Source organism: Sinocyclocheilus anshuiensis, unplaced genomic scaffold (assembly GCF_001515605.1).
Source record: "Sinocyclocheilus anshuiensis isolate Anshui unplaced genomic scaffold, SAMN03320099.WGS_v1.1 scaffold1406, whole genome shotgun sequence".
In the NCBI taxonomy this organism is placed as follows: Eukaryota; Metazoa; Chordata; class Actinopteri; order Cypriniformes; family Cyprinidae; genus Sinocyclocheilus; species Sinocyclocheilus anshuiensis.
The window spans coordinates 434,504-451,896 of NW_015557146.1; the positions used below are offsets into that span (position 1 = coordinate 434,504).

The window sequence follows — 17,393 nt, forward strand, 5'->3', positions numbered from 1 at the left end:
AAAAAAAAAAAAAAAAAAAAAAAAAAACCCGGTTTAAAAACACATGATTTAAAAAAAAAAAAAAAAAAACGGAATTATGTGTTTTTGCAAATAAACTCTTCATATAATAAATTAAACATTACCTTGTCATAATAGTGGTTTATAATTTAGACAGATAATCGTTATATATGCCAATAAAATAAATATAACCATATTAGAATATTACCTTATTACTTATATTAGCGCTTTATAATTAACATATCATACAACTATATATATATAGTAGGCTATAACTATATTGTAATATTATATAATGTTGTGCACTATCTGTCACGCCCACTGAAGGCTCATCAGTAGATCACACGTGCGCTGAAGTGAACTAACCCTGGAACATAACCTGTTCCGGAGCAGGTTATCTTCAGAGAGCAAGTTGCTATGGTTACTTACATACCCTGAAAGTAACCTCTGATTTTGGAACCGAAAGCTGAGGTTATCCGCTCGCTTATCCTCACACATACCCGGGTATGTCACATAACCTGCTTTCTGGAATACCCCCAGGCCTAAGTGTCTTATTGATGTTTTATTATTTCCTTATTATTCCCATTAATATATTGTGTTCTACATTATTCTGTACATACTACAAATACACACATTCTGCGTATATAAAACACCCAGAAGCAGGTGTTTTCAACTACAATATCTGACTCGTTTGATTGAAACACAAAAGGTTTATACACGCACACAAATGTTTTCTTGCACAATGAACATTTGATATGTGATAATGTTGAAAACCAGCATTTCAAACATTACTTAGTTGCAATTTCATCATACATTGCAGTGCATAATAGCAGACGCTTGGGTTCATTTCCGTGACAGGTGACACTGATCATATTTACTCTGTGAACTGGTTAAACACACGCCAGTGCCTTTCTGCAAACATCAGCCACTCAGGTTTCAATGAGGCTCAAGAGTCCAAAGCTTGTTTTTACACACACAAATTTATTTGTCATTACACAGGCTACTCCTTCTTGGCAGCAGCTTTCCTCATCGCGGCCAAGATGTTGCTGAGCTCTTCTCTCTTTCTCTTGGCGCGGATGTGAGTTCCCACCTACACACACACACACACACATACATTACAACACAATCAGATCATGAGGATAACATGAGGTTCAGCAGAAATCAAACCTGCCTCTACAACAGCAGTTTTATGTGCTGTTAAAATATCATTGAGTGGCTTCATCACGTAAACATAAGGTCAGATGCTGTATTATTACAGTTATCTAAAACGGTTAATTGAAAAAACAAACAAAAAAAAACTTGTACAACTGAAACAAAATAGAAAAAATACATTAAGTTATTAAATCAGCTAAAACATCTCATTTTCATTTAATTTAATATACTAAAATAATTAAACGAAGTAAAGTAATGAAAATATATTTACGCATTACACAAATACTGAAACTTAAAATCCAATTCAAAAACAAAATTAATATAAATCATAAAAAGATTTAGATTAAAATCTTATTTAAAAACAAATCAATTTAATCAAATAAAATTAATATAAAAAACATCTAATTCAAAACATTAATAAAAAATATTAGTATCTCAATTACACTAAAATAACACTGGTCAGATGTCAGTAATGTCCTTTAGTATCAGAAAAGAATAAAATTTGGACGGATAAAGAATCCAGTCATTTAAAAAAAAAAAAAAAAAAAAAAGTTGCAACAAACTGCAAAAATCATATCGGTCGTTCCTCCAATACCATCTTTTATCAGACTTTGTACAAATTGTTCAAAATGTTATAGTTGTTTCAAAGATGTTTTCTTTCAAATTATATCAATGTATATGGATATAAATAATGTAACATGAACAAAATGAAATTTTCTGTCATGCTGCACAATTTGTGATATGATGCGAATAAAACCCCCACTTTGTTACACTTGTGATAAAAAAAAAAAAAAAAAAAAGACTGGCCTGCTAATAAATTTCTTATGCTATATTACAGCATTTTTTGCCAACTTTTCTTTTGATTAGCACAGGTTTTGGATTTCTTTTTTTGGGGAACGAAGGCTGCACTGATCTGTATTGAAGCCCGTTTCCACCACTGAATAAAAAAAAAAAAAAAAAAAAAAAAATGACTGTTTATCTCACAATTCTGACTTTCTCTCGCAATTCAGACTGTTTTCCTCGCAAATGTGAGTTTATATCTCTATCTGCTTTTTCCCTAGCAGTTCTAACTTTTTTCTCGGAATTGCTAATTTATATCCCGCAACTCTGACTTTTTTCCTCGCAAATCGGACTTTTTTTTCTTGCAATTGCGAATTTATATCATGCAATTCTGACTTCTTTTCTCAGAATTGTGACAAACTCACAACAGCATGTAATAAAGTCAGAATTGCGAAGATATAAACACAATTCTGAGAAATTAAGTCAGAATTGTGCTATATATAAGCTTTTTCTGAGTTTACGCATTTTAAGTGTCTCGCAATTCTGAGAAAAAGTCAGAATTATGAGTTTATATCACAATTCTGAGCAAAAAAAGTCTGAATTGTGAGATGTAAACTTGCCACTTGTTTATATTTCGCAATTCTGACTTTTTTTCCCTTGCAATAGCGAGTTTATATTTCGCAATTCTGACTTTTTTCCCTCGCAATAGCGAGTTTATATTTCGCAATTCTGACTTTTTTTCTTGCAATAACGAGTTTACATTTCGCAATTCTGACTTTTTTTCTTGCAATAACGAGTTTATATTTCGCAATAATGAGTTAATATTTCACAATTCTGACTTTTTTTCTTGCAATAACGAGTTTATATTTCGCAATTCTGACTTTTTTTCTCGCAATTGCAAATTTATATTTCGCAATTCTGACTTTTTCTCACAATTCTGACTTTTTTTCTCGCAATTCTGACTTTCTCAGAATTGAGACTCTTTCTCACAATTATGACTTTTTAACTCGCAATTGCGAGTTTATATCAAGCAATTCTGAGAAAGAAGTCAGAATTGTGAGATAAAAAGTCGCAATTACCTTTTTTATTTTTTATGCAGTGGCAGAAACGGGCTTCCACAGATCTGAGATGAGTAAGGGACAAAAAAAAAAAAGCATCATTTGTGGATAATTTTGGCAATATTCACTCAAAATGTGAGGAGCATTGAGGCCTACGATCCACCAGTTCCAAAAACAAACAAAAAAACTGTGTTGACTGGAAGAAAACAGGTTGACAAAAGACTGAATCCAACATTTGGTTATAGTATAGCATAACGAGAAATTTACAAGCAATTCTCAACAGCTGGTCATTTTTGACTGGGAACACCAAATTAGGTAAACTTGACAAATTCAACACGCACCCTTTTCTTGATGAACTTGAGGGCGCGTTTGTCCTTGGACACCTTGAGCAGCTCCATAGCACGCCTCTCGTACGGCGCGAAACCGCACACCTCGCGAATCATGTCGCGCACAAACTTGGTGTGTTTGGTCAGATGCTGAAACGCAAGAACAACGTCACATTAAACATGATAACAGTAGCTATGTTTCCATCCAAAGATGCGAATTTAACTTGTGCGCAAAACTGGAATATCGCATAAAACATATGCGAATAAAGCACCGTTTCCATCCAACGAGCCAAAGAGAACAAAATCATCACTTCCTGATAAACTGGCACTAAATATCTCTAAGAAAACTAGGAGAAGGCCACTGAATATAATAATTTTCATATGTAATAAATCACTTGCGCTTCAGAGAGAGCAGACGTAACAATAAATGCGGTCATTGCTTTTAGAGGTGGATGCCTGCTGTTTGGAAACACAGTTGTGTAAGACAGTAATTATACAGAAATACTTTGATAACAGACTTTCCTCACGCATTTCAGAACGACCAAAACAACATATAGATGCTGTAAACGACATCGGTCCGCTGGTTAGTCAAGTTATCCCGTCTCATAGCGCAAAGTCACATGACTTTTTCAATGCGCATGGTGGAATTTATTCGGTAAATGTGTTTCCATCGTAGTTTATGCGCATTTTTTCTTATCGGATAAAAAGTTTATGCTACTCAGTTGTGCGCATAAATTTTTTATGCGCATTTTTAGAATTTATGCGCATCTTGACGTTTCCATCCAGCGTTTTTTATGCGATCATCCAAAATGCGCATAAAAATAGTTGGATGGAAACTAGTGGTCGACTGATATATCGCCAAGGCCGATATTTGGCATTTTTCAAATATCGTTATCGGCCGATAAGTTTTTCTGTTTGGCTGATGCGTTCGAGGCGGGACTTTTATTTTGACGGTGCTGACAGCAGTTCTGTCTAATACAGGATAGAAGTCTTGTCTAATAAACCGATAGAACTGTTAAACAACGGAATTAAAATGTATACAAAAAGTATTATAACGATTGCTTTTATATTATTATTAATAGAAAGGCAAACGTTATAATACGTTCTCGTTTGCCGTCAGCATTCAGCAAATACACATTTACATCATTTAAACAAATTTTGAATGGCTAATGAAAATTTAATTTAACAAACCGTGCAAACTTAAGTCGAATCCAGTTGTGAGATCTAGTGAAGTGTGCATGTGACCTGCACGATTGCGTGTTCTCTGCGTGATTTTCGGTCTGTGCGAATTTAATGTTTTAACATTAAATTAGTGTTTTCAAATTATGCGGCGCTTTATGCATTTGCCCACTGTCATATTCATGTTATTTTCACTGTGTGCTGTATGTAAAATGAGTGTTACCTTGGCTTTATTTGAAAAAATCCACTGTCATATTCATGTTATTTTCACTGTGTGCTGTATGTAAAATGAGTGTTTCCTTGGCTTTATTTGAAAAAAAAAAAGATTCCCAATGCACACAAACTTCCCAGATTACGGAGTGCTCTGTTGGTTACAGTTTACTTCTTTTAATTGTATTTTTATTAAGTATTTATTTGTGAAAAATACTTTGTCATCTAAAGTATGTTTATTTTACAAATTTATTTTTTTATCCATTTTCAAATGATTTCAAATTTCTTAAATATTAATTAAAAATAAATACAATTATATCGGCCACCCTGCTTTCCAAGATATCGGCAGTAAAAAAAAAAACCCAGTATCGGTCGACCACTAATGGAAACATAGCTAGTGATATAATATTGTGCATATGGCAATGCATAGTGGGAGAAACTCCAGGCTTTCTGTTGGTTTTATGAAGGCATGTTTAAGACATGTTTAGTGCAAATAAACAAACTTTAAAAGGAAGACAATGTTAATATGGTCTTGTATTACCAGCACTTTATAGTTGGAAGATGCAACTTTCAATAGATCTTCATTACTATTTAATTCATTTTACAAATAGAAAAACACTAGAATATGAAAATAACTACTACTGTACCTTCTGATAACACTGCAAAATATCTGTATATTTGAAAAAATTGATGTCCTTCCTCAATATTTGCGTTTCGTTTTCCAGTGCAAATGTCTAAAGATGCATTTGTTTGAAGCAAAACCACATAAAATGTCTAATAAACGAAGCAAAACCAATTTATTTTATGATTAAACCAAGAACAAATATCTGCCTTCATATTTGGCTTCATTCAAAGCCAAAACAAGTTTTATGACAGATTATTGTTGTTTTAAGCATAAACTCGCTTCATTTTGCATCTCAAGTTTCTTGATTTATGGATGTTCAGACATTTGTATTGGAAAACGAGACATAAATACTGAGGAAGCGCATGCAACATTCATAATAGCTTTATAATAACTATCCATAACTGTGTCAAGCACAGACTTACTCCTCGCCTGCGGCTCTGCTTGGGCTTGACAACGTTTTTGGTCACTGGATGACCTTTGTTAAGACCAACCGCCATAGGATACCTGATGGCCATGTCTGTGGAGAGAAATTAGTTTTAATATACATTCATAAACAGGTTAAATATGAAAACACTGTCATGTGTGCTGAGAGGCTAGACACTAGCAGGCTGTATGACGGCTCGAAGTCATTATATAACAGTATTTCAAGATTCGAGCGAATACATATAAACATTTTCTACGCGTTTTGGGTTTGGAGATGACATATTATGCTTTATTTATAATAACAGCGTTTGAGAATCACGTCAAAGCGCTATATGGCATCCACTCGGAGCTAAAGCCTCAAAACCCCACGAACATCAGGTTTAAAGTTCACAATAGCAGCTGGAAGCCGCTTCATACGGTTTATATTTGCAAAAGCAAACGCTTTTGTGTTGATTTGAGACACGATGGATTAGATATTAATCCGATTTTATCGCTTGTGGCTCTCCGGCGATTCATACCTGCGCTTTGCTAATGGCGTCCAAACCGGAAGGACCGCTGTCAGGCGGAAGCTGATCTTTCACACGCGACGACAAGAAAGGAGTTCGCGGGAAAAATAAGTAGCGCCGCCTAGAAGCAAAGTACTTATACTGCTCTTTGCTAGAAGCGAGTAAAAGATTTTATAAAACAACATCTAGGCCGGTGTGTTAAGAGATTACTTTAAAGTTAGTGTTTTTAATGCATGTTTTTCACTTAATAATAACCTTTCGATCGAGTAAAATCAATATGACAATTTTATTTTCCTTCTACATTTTTCATCGAAATATAAATATAAGAAAATGATACATTTTTTGAAATTTCTACTTATTTTTATTTGTTATATTTATATTATTTTGTTGTATATTGGCAATATAATTCTTAAAATAAAATAAAAAGGCTTTTATTCGATTTATTTAAATTTGTAAACGTCTTTCAGTGCCTTACCGAGTCTATTTCCTTTACTGTTTTTGTGCCATTTGTTTTTCAAATTGCACTGAAGTTAATAATAATAATAATAAAATCAATGCGTGAATTATGAGCCACAAACAAAATTAACGAAGTAAAAAAGAATGAAAACAATAAAAACCTAAACATGAAAAAACAAAAAGGCGAAAACATGTAATAATATAATATCATATGAAAAAAAATCCACCTGGTTGGTCATGAATTATGAGCTACACACAAATGAATATGAAAATACACAACGGTTAAAAAGAAAGTTGCTAAGGCTCTTCGAAAAGTAAAATAATAATAACACGCTATAAAAATAACGGCTGTTTCGGACTACATCTCCCATGAGCACTTGGACTGAATTTTGGCGCGGTTTTACGTTAGCGGCGGCCATTTTCTTCTCACACCTCCGTTTCAAAGACAGCCAACCAGCTCTCGGACTACAAACCACAGTTTCATTCAAAAAACTCCGCAAACAAAAACTTCCAACCGCCACCGGAGAACCGTTCCAAGCGCGACTCGGAGGCCGCAGCGTACACCGGGCCGAAGTGGAACTCGGAGGAGTGTTTATTTGAGCTGAAGTGGGTGTCTGTAGCGTGAAACGATATGGCGACCGCAACCCCGAGCCGCGCGTCGGCCGCGCAAACGCCGCTGAGCCCCGCGCGGATCTCGCGTCTGCAGGAGAAACAGGAGCTGAGCGCGCTTAACGACCGCCTGGCCGTTTACATCGACCGCGTGCGGTCCCTCGAGCTCGAGAACGACCGGCTGCTCGTCAAAGTCTCCGAGAAGGAGGAAGTCACGACCAGAGAGGTACCAACGTTACCGAGCCGTTCCTTTGTGCTGCTTTTACGATCTATAAATCCGCCTGTGCGTGTCGTTTTCACTTCCAGAGTTGCTAAGTGTCGCGTTTTTCTGTTAACGCGGACTTCTAGTTGACATTGCTTGCGTTTAGCGTTCATGTTGTGCTTTTAATGTGCGTTTAAACCTTTTAAAGTGTGTTGAGCGTGATGCACAACATTTGAAAAATCGCGCGAGGAAGTCATGCATTTTGACACAATCAAGCCCGCGTATGCAAATCCACGCACAAATCTGTACATCAATGCACTGCATGTAAAAACAAATGTATGGGAGATCTAGAAAATGCACGCAGGGAGTGGCCAGTGAATTCTTGTGTCCATGTGCTTCCAAAACACAGTTTCATTCAAAAAACTCCGCAAACAAAAACTTCCAACCGCCACCGGAGAACCGTTCCAAGCGCGACTCGGAGGCCGCAGCGTACACCGGGCCGAAGTGGAACTCGGAGGAGTGTTTATTTGAGCTGAAGTGGGTGTCTGTAGCGTGAAACGATATGGCGACCGCAACCCCGAGCCGCGCGTCGGCCGCGCAAACGCCGCTGAGCCCCGCGCGGATCTCGCGTCTGCAGGAGAAACAGGAGCTGAGCGCGCTTAACGACCGCCTGGCCGTTTACATCGACCGCGTGCGGTCCCTCGAGCTCGAGAACGACCGGCTGCTCGTCAAAGTCTCCGAGAAGGAGGAAGTCACGACCAGAGAGGTACCAACGTTACCGAGCCGTTCCTTTGTGCTGCTTTTACGATCTATAAATCCGCCTGTGCGTGTCGTTTTCACTTCCAGAGTTGCTAAGTGTCGCGTTTTTCTGTTAACGCGGACTTCTAGTTGACATTGCTTGCGTTTAGCGTTCATGTTGTGCTTTTAATGTGCGTTTAAACCTTTTAAAGTGTGTTGAGCGTGATGCACAACATTTGAAAAATCGCGCGAGGAAGTCATGCATTTTGACACAATCAAGCCCGCGTATGCAAATCCACGCACAAATCTGTACATCAATGCACTGCATGTAAAAACAAATGTATGGGAGATCTAGAAAATGCACGCAGGGAGTGGCCAGTGAATTCTTGTGTCCATGTGCTTCTAATTTGTGCATCTTATTTTTATGCATGCATGACTTGATCGCTTAAGTCATTCGCTTATGTGTTAAAATGCATGTAAAAGCACGCTAAAACCGCTCTAAGTGTGTGTTTAGAGTGCGTTTAGCGTGATTCCTGGACTTTGAGTGTTGTCCTGGTGTGCTTGGGCGTTTTCCTCAAAGTTTGGGAGTGGCCAAATGCTCTTTTCAAATTTGAATCTGATCTCCACCATCTGTTAACATTGTTTTGAATGGTGACCACATCAAACTCAACCCCTGGTTTGGCACAAATGCGAAAAGAAATAGTTTTGAATGCAGTTTAACATCTTGCGTCGGCCTGTGAAAGCATTTGGACATGCACATGTTGTGTATTTTCGACTTAAACCGAGTTTATTTGCAAGTAATGTCTGATAGTAGCTGCTTAAGGTTTTAACTCAAGACTTGTTGGGTCCTGAACTCATCAAATAACTTGTTAGAAAATAATATGAATCAAGTTTGAATTGGTGTTTTTAATTTGTTAATATTTCGAATTAATTTGGTTTTTATGGAAACCCGTTTCAGACACAGAATAAAAAAATAAAAAGGGTATTTGCGACTCACAATCCTGAGAAAATAGTCACAATCACCTTTTATATTTTTAAATCCAGAATCACAATTTGTAAACTTAGAATTGCAAAAAGTCAAAATCATGTTGATATCTTGCAATTATGACTTTTTTTTTTTTTCAGAATTGCACGTTTATTTATCGCAATTCTGTTTACATCTTCGAAAGTACGCATTTTGAGAAATTCGCAATTGATATTATCATTTTGTCATATATATATTAATATTATTAGTGCTGTCAAACGATTAATCGCATCCAAAATAAAAGCTTTTGTTTACATAATATATGTGTGTGTACTGTGTATATTTATTATGTATATGTAAATACACACACAGTATATATTTTGAAAATATTTACATGTATTTACATTTATATAATTATATTCTTATATTTTATATTATATTTAAATATATTTAATATATAAACAACATATTTTTCTTAAATATGTATGCATGTGTTTGTATTGTACAGCACACACACATATTATGTAAACTTTTATTTAGGGGTGGTCCGATCAGGATGTTTGAGGCCGATCACAGGAAGCGGTATCTGCCGATACGATCACCGATACCGATCTTTTTAAAGCCTTCTTTTTATCATTTAGAATTATTTATCGTGAAGATCCAATCAAGATTTTTAGACATTTATTCAGGGCATTTTTATTTATTTATTTTTTTTACAAATCTATATTTATCTCACCCAAATGTTTGATCATGCACTGTATTTTTGTTTTTACAATCGTGTTATCGTTGCACAATAGCTTGCACTGCGCAAGCCTGATTTTGTGAGCTGTGTGTGAGGTTCACACATACTCCGTTTGCAGTGCGTGTGCGGTACAGAAGCAGCACGGACTGTGCTTTCACACAGGAGTTTGCTCCTGATCTGTGGCTGTTTACCACAAACACAACATTTATCCATTATTTTGATTTTAAATCCAAACATTGTCACTGAAAATGCTTTTTCAGCATTGCAATTCTTTTTTTTACACAGGACAGTAATACAATCTTTCACAGACATGTTTAAACACAAATGCATGATCATATTTACCGCAAACAATGCGCTGCTACTTTAATTCCGCACGTGAGGCGCAGCAAAAATAGACTCAGTGCGGAAACCATCTCTGCACTGCTGCAGATGCACCGCTCCTAAACGCACTGCCAGACCGCAACCGTGTGTGCAGTGTGAACGCTTTAATCCGTTGACATGAGCGCGGAAAAAATACGCACCGCAAACAAAGTAATGTGAACCTGGCATTATGTGTGTGCGCTGCAAGTGTGCATGAGCGCACGGTCTCCAGGAGAGCGTGAAACGTGCAGTGCTCATGTTTATTCAACGAAGTCAAATGGCACAAATAAATCAATGTATGGGAAACTGGTAATGTATATCGAAATATCGGAAATGTGTTTAAAAATCATATCACCGTTATTGAAAAAAATTATATCGCGATACATATTGATATTGAATTATTGTCCAGCCCTAAGTTAATGTTTGTTTTATTTCAAGTAGCAGGTGTTTTTTAATGCTCTTATTAAACGTTAATAACTGAGGTTTGAGGGACGCCGGTGCGTGTAAATCTCTTGATGGTGTGGGTTTTTTTTTTTTTGTTCAGGTGTCTGGGATAAAGTCTCTCTACGAGGCCGAGCTCGCGGACACCAGGCGTGTGCTTGACGAAACGGCGCGTGAAAGAGCCAAACTTCAGATCAATCTGGGAAAAGCCAACTCGGAGCTCGAGGAGGTCACCCGCAAGTGAGTATCGCTCAAAAACACACTCGTGATATGAAAAGACCAGCTGAGTCCATTATCCTCTTTTAATTACCCATCAGGCTTTAAGTGAGTGGTTGTCTTAAACGTAAGTCGGTCTTAACTAACCTGACTCAAATCCGCTTTCCATCTGCTGCTTTGAATAATGCCACCAGAAGATCAACGTCTCAGTTTTTTTCAAATCTTTTTGTGCTTCAGACTTCATGTTTGGTTGATCTCGTTGTTAATGAGCGCATATAAACAGGAAGTCTGTTGCTTCGTGCCCGATTGTGGGCGACTGTTTTAACCACAGGAGTGTGTCACATCATGCTACCAACCTGCAATTGTCACGAAGATTTCACCAGTTTTATCTGCACTTAGGGGATTTCTTGTTTTATTCTAGCAGGATTGAGAATCTCGATTACGTCATATGAAATGTTAGCAGAGCTTGTGTTGTAGCAACTGAAAAAAATACAGGAACTTACTTGTAGAGGGATTAAATGTTTTGTTCATTGATAGGCATGTAGAAACATGTGAAACCCAGCCCACATTATTATTATTATTCTAACTTATTCATATTTTTATAGTATTTCTTGTACTCATTTTAATAAAAAGAGACAATAGTATTATTTTTATACTTTTGTTATTATCTATGTGGTTTGCATTATTTATATTTACATAATCTATTTTTAAACTTCATGTCTTTTAATGTAATTCATACATTTGTATCGCTAATATTAGTTTTTTTATAGTATTAAAAAATACAACATTATTTTATTATTATTATTATTCATGTGGTTTCTATTTTTTGTTTTATTTATACCATCTATATTTAAAGTTTGTTTTTATTGGTCATTATCTGTTATTTTTTGTATAATATATTGCTTATTTTTGTTATTATATAATATACTTTTTTATAACCTTTTGTTTTTATATTTTTTGTAATTTGTCATAATTTTTTGGTCATGTTTAACATGAAGTAACATTTCTGTAACTTTTTAAATTTTTTATTATTATCATCATCACCCTAAATTGTATAACTTAATGGTTTTTATTTTATATATTTACATTTTGTAACTTTTACCATTATATATTTTTTTACTGTAATTTGTTTGTTGATTTATATAATTTATATTTTTATAATTTATTCGTTATCAATATAATAATTAATTGTATAACTTAATATTGTTCTTATTTTATATATTTACATTTTCATAACTTATTCTTTATATATATATATTTTTTTTTGTTACTGGAAATTGATGTTTATGGAATAGAATTTTTTATAACTAATCCATTATTATCATATTGAATATTTGAGTACAGTTGTTAAATTTAACACTTAACTTTTTGGGATTAGTGAGATCGACATCTTTCAATGCACGATTATAATAAACAGGTACTTCTTGTTCAATAAAGCATATTTTATTGATCTTTGGCATCAATAAAATATATTTTTTACCCTTTGGCGTCAATAAAATATTTTTATCAGACATTTTCTGTAGCTTATGTTTATTAAAAAAAAAGAAAAAAAAAAGCAGTGCATTAAAACTGAACACAATACATTTTGATATGAAAACACATTAAGAAGCACATTAAAGTGTAATAGATAAATCATAATGTTTTTGTAATGCAATGACAGCCATTCCTAAAGATTGGTTTTGATTCTTTATTCATCCAAAGATTGGCCGTCTGAATTTGTTTTCCAGCTATAAGAAGAAGGATGGAGACTTGGCTCTGGCTCAGGCTCGAATCAAGGAACTGGAAGCGCAGTACAACAAGAACGAGGCGGCTCTCAACACGGCGCTCAGCGAGAACAAGTCTTTATCCGCTGAACTCGCCGACCTGAAGGCTCAGCTGGCCAAAGTAAGTCCCTCGATGCTCATTTCGGCCTCCTTCGCTTCAGAATAACGTCTAACGGAGGCGCTGGTCTCGCCGTTTCAGGCTGAAAACGCTCACGGTGTGGCCAAGAAACAGCTGGAGGCGGAGACGCTGATGAGGGTGGATCTGGAAAACCGCTGCCAGAGTCTGGCGGAGGAGCTGGAGTTCAGGAAGAGCATGTTTGAGGAGGTCAGTGCGGCTCACTGTTGCTAATAAAAGACAATCAGTCTGCGCTAGGGGTGTGCGATATATATCGCCTGCGATAATATCGTAATTGTTTAAAGTGCATTCTTTCGCGGTATGATTCAGTTTATTAAAATGCATTTAAAATGATCACAAAATTCAAGATATGGGGCAGAAAATGTATATATTTATATCATTTTGATATAGTTGATCAATATCACACGTGCCATTTTTTTTCATTAGTATGATACTTTTTTACAACAGTTCAATAAACAAGAAGTTAATTAAGAGACTTACGTTTTAGACGCCATATTCTGTGTTTCCCCTAGGTTTAGGGCCCTATGAAATGTTTTATTTTTTTCCAACCTTATGTTTTATTGTTACCAAATTCTGTTTTAGCATGTCTAATTATTTGAAAGCATAAAAACATGTTTCATTTTTTTCTTACAATAGCTTTATGATTTTTTCCTCAGAAATTCTGTTGTGTATTTAATTTTTTTTAAGGCACAAAACAGTAATTTAATCTCTTTTAATTCATGAAAATTAAACATTTTATTTTTGGAAAATAAAGGGGATTTAATATTACAATTAAAACATTGAAGAAATATTGTATGATTATAACTTAAAAATAAGGTTTTAATAATTTTAGTAGTAGTAGCCTATTACGTACATTCTGCTGAACAATAGAAATATATTTCTGCCGCAATGTCTTCGTTAAACCAAACTTTTATTTTGACGGGTTGCCGTGAATACCTTTACATTCCTGTGTGTATATGATATGAGGATAGTTTTACTCGAATAAAACGGTCAAATGCTCATGAAGTGACTCAGGGCAGTTCTGGAGATGTTGTTCATGTATTTATGTCCTCATTCAGTGAGACAGCAGACGTTAATATCACCGGAAGTGTCGCTTCAGTACGAGTAGTAAACAAAACCGCGCATCTGCGCCATTCATTAACACAGAGAAACGCAGAATTCATATTTAAATAGTCGTTTTGTGGCTATATAATTACAAATACTACTGGGAGTGGGAGTGTGTGTGTGTGTGTGCACGCGCGCGCATTGGGGTGGAACTCCGCTGTGCACAATGCAGAGAGCACGACCATAACGTAGAGACCGAATTGACATGCCGTCGTGTAAATAAGATAAATAACATATGGCTATTTAGTTTGTTTAATAAATGAGCAAGGTATAATAGACCTGTTCTATAGGAAAGGTAACTTTAAATGACTTCTGTTGTGATCTGGCGCTATAGAGAAAATAATTAAATAAAATTAACTTGACCTTCAAGGGGGGCGGGCCACCCCCCTAATATAATGGCAGGGGAAACACTGCTTTGCAAGGCTGTGCATTCGACTAAGCGTACGCGGAAAAACAAAATATACTTTGGGCTTTACACACAGTAATGAATGTTTAAAAAACAAAACAAAAAAGTATTGGGTAAAAGCATCCCCCATGTTATGTTAACCTAATGATGTTATTTTGTTTAAAGGCCAACAGTTGGAAGCAGCTATTCTGCTCTTGCCTGCACTGTTCAAGGAGGACCCGGGGTTGCTGTATGAAGTTGAGGTGAGCCATGAACAGTTTACTACAGTGTGTGAAGCACAATCTAATCAAAGCACTACACTTATTACTCACACATTTTATTATGCAAATGATTTTAATACAAGCATTAGTGTTTTTGTTGGTCTACACAAACTATCCTATCAAAGTAAAGAAAAAATTACATTCATTTTCAGTTAATGGCCAAAAGTATTTGAGCAGCTGTACGACAGTAGTTAAAATTAATTTAACTCATAAGGTTTGCTTTTAAAATAGATATGAGAAGATGGTTCATGCTATTATTTCCTCTCCTCCAGGGCCATGCTCAGACCAGCCCTCCTGACATCCCAACACCTAAAATGGTGCTTAAAGGCTGCAGGGAGGGTCATCCCATGCAGTATGACCATATTGTGCTCACTTTGGATGGCCAGGTAATCACAGAGGAGAGCGAGGACATCTCGATGGCACTGGGTCTCCTCTTGTGTGGAGAAAATAAAATTAACTTGACCTTCAAGGGGGGCGGGGGGTGCCTTTTGGGGGGTGGTTAAAAGATTCCGTTCAATCGCAATGACTCACTTATTAACTGTAACTTGCTGCCACCTACTGGCGGTTTTGATTTCACATTTAAAGTATCTTTTCATTTTTTAAATTATTTCAAATATCAGTATTCAATGTTTTCTGTGCACAATGCAGAGAGCACGACCATAACGTAGAGACCGAATTGACATGCCGTCGTGTAAATAAGATAAATAACATATGGCTATTTAGTTTGTTTAATAAATGAGCAAGGTATAATAGACCTGTTCTATAGGAAAGGTAACTTTAAATGACTTCTGTTGTGATCTGGCGCTATAGAGAAAATAAAATTAACTTGACCTTCAAGGGGGGCGGGGGGTGCCTTTTGGGGGGTGGTTAAAAGATTCCGTTCAATCGCAATGACTCACTTATTAACTGTAACTTGCTGCCACCTACTGGCGGTTTTGATTTCACATTTAAAGTATCTTTTCATTAAATAATTTCAAATATCAGTGGTAAACCTTTTATGTATAATATATTAAAACATTATTTATGCATTTGTAACTGCATGTTAAATGCATTCATGTCCTGCATTAAACAGTGTGTAAATACATCTAAATGCCACTTCAGATGCAGCTTCTGTGTTTCCTCTGCATTGTTGTGTTAATAGGCTACTGTTAATTTAGTTGATTCTGATTTCATTTGCTTGGTAACAGCCCAAATGTCTTGTTATTCTAATTGACTGATGAGATTTAAGAATTTGACTCAAAAGATGACGCACACTTTTAGAAAAAATGGCTTTATAAAGGTAAAAATGCCCATTAAAATGTAAAAATCAATTTAAACTTATTGGAAATGATTAATTTCTGTCACTGCTGTGAACTGACCACCACACAGAATATGAAGAATATCATTAACATTAAAGAAACATTAGGAGTCAGCCGTCCACGGTAGTCCTTAAGATACCAGCACAATAACACACTCAGCAAAATATCGTCTAATTATCGTTATCGATAAAATCCCAGAAAATATCGAGAAATAATTTTTTGTCAATATTGCACACCCCTAAACTGCGCTGTCAAAATAAAAGTCCCATGTGCTGACAAAATAAAAGTCCCATATTATGTCAAAATAAAAGTCCCATGTGCTGTCAAAATAAAAGTCCCATATGAGGTAAAAAAAAGTCGGACAAGAAAATATTGGCCGATAATTAAAAAAATGGCAAATATCAGCCGATATATCTGGTGACCATTACTTTCTCAAGTCAAAGGTCGGCTCTAAAACATGAATGTGTAATGCAGGAGGTGCGTGAGACTCGCCAGCGTCGTGAGAAGCGCATGGTGGAGGTGGATTCGGGCATGCAGCAGGACTACGAGTTCAAGCTGGCGCAGGCGCTGCAGGATCTGCGCAGACAGCACGAGGAGCAAGTGCAGATCTACAAGGACGAGCTGCAGCAGACCTTCAAGGCCAAGGTCACAAACGCTAGGTTCGCAAATAAAGTTGCTTTTGGAAGCGTGTTTTGTTTAAGCTAACTGAAATCTTCCTTCTGTAGCTGGATAATGCCAAGGTGTCGTCTGACCTGAATGATAAGGCAGTGCTCACTGCCCGCGAGGAGCTGCAGGAAGCCCACATGAGGATCGAGGGCCTGAGCTATCAGCTCAGTGCTCTGCAGAAACAGGTACGCATGGCCTGCCGTGTCCTAAATAAAGTTACAGCATCTTCAGTCATAATACTTGGCATACTAGTTCCTGTGACTGTTCTAATCAATCAAGTATGCTTAGTTTTTAGGGTTAATGTTGCTTATAAACTCTTGCACTAGTGACGTTTTGACGAGTAGTTTCCATTTCAGCGTACTACTTTGCCGCATGTACTTCTTCAGGCAGGATTTGGCCAGTGTTTCCGTAATACAGGGCTTGACAGTGACTGTTTTCACTCGCATATGCGACTACGGGTCCTTAATTTATGACCTTTAAACCTTCAAATTTTTTTAAGTAGTTTATTTATTTTGTTAATGACAATTTAATGCATTTTACATTATCCATATAACTAACTTTTATTTTTGTTTGTTATTTTTATGTAATATTATAATTTATATTTTATAAAATTTTTAATATATTTTTTATTTTTATGTAATACATTATAATTTATATTTATAACTATTTATATTTTTTGTCATCAAGTGTATAGCTTTTATTATTTAACTTTTTTTGTTTAAGTATTTTACATTTATAAATATCTTTAATGGCCTAATAAATATTATATTTTCATA

The 17,393-nt window shown here is 35.9% G+C and overlaps 2 protein-coding genes across 3 annotated transcripts in view; one reads left to right on the plus strand and one right to left on the minus strand.

Annotated features, from left to right (window-relative positions):
• Positions 1 to 958: 958 nt before the first annotated feature.
• On the minus strand, positions 959 to 6,365 carry rpl36 (ribosomal protein L36). Its single transcript, XM_016473264.1, has 4 exons — positions 6,269 to 6,365; positions 5,750 to 5,844; positions 3,329 to 3,463; positions 959 to 1,087 (listed from the first exon to the last, which is right to left on the minus strand). Exons 2-4 carry the CDS (start codon positions 5,840 to 5,842, stop codon positions 998 to 1,000), a joined length of 318 nt encoding a protein of 105 aa, XP_016328750.1. The 5' UTR covers positions 5,843 to 5,844; positions 6,269 to 6,365; the 3' UTR covers positions 959 to 997.
• A 742-nt stretch (positions 6,366 to 7,107) lies between these two features.
• Positions 7,108 to 17,393, plus strand: part of lmnb2 (lamin B2) — a 15,573-nt gene continuing 5,287 nt past the window's right edge. The window contains exons 1-6 of one of the 2 annotated variants that reach the window (XM_016473263.1): positions 7,108 to 7,547; positions 10,872 to 11,008; positions 12,712 to 12,868; positions 12,947 to 13,072; positions 16,426 to 16,596; positions 16,677 to 16,802. In XM_016473263.1, the coding sequence (XP_016328749.1) occupies positions 7,344 to 7,547; positions 10,872 to 11,008; positions 12,712 to 12,868; positions 12,947 to 13,072; positions 16,426 to 16,596; positions 16,677 to 16,802 (921 nt within the window). In that variant the 5' untranslated portion in view covers positions 7,108 to 7,343. Of the gene's footprint in view, positions 7,548 to 7,928; positions 8,290 to 10,871; positions 11,009 to 12,711; positions 12,869 to 12,946; positions 13,073 to 16,425; positions 16,597 to 16,676; positions 16,803 to 17,393 lie in introns of those variants that run through there. The other variant, XM_016473262.1, reaches the window with a different exon arrangement.

What these genes read in the sequence shown, in the direction of transcription:
- rpl36 (XM_016473264.1), bottom strand. Translation starts at nt 5,842, where the DNA reads ATGGCCATCAGGTATCCTATGGCGGTTGGTCTTAACAAAGGTCATCCA. An exon ending in AGCAGAGCCGCAGGCGAGGA is followed by an intron (nt 3,464 to 5,749) that starts GTAAGTCTGTGC and finishes CTTGCGTTTCAG; the next exon opens with CATCTGACCAAACACACCAA. An exon ending in TCAAGTTCATCAAGAAAAGG is followed by an intron (nt 1,088 to 3,328) that starts GTGCGTGTTGAA and finishes GTGTGTGTGTAG; the next exon opens with GTGGGAACTCACATCCGCGC.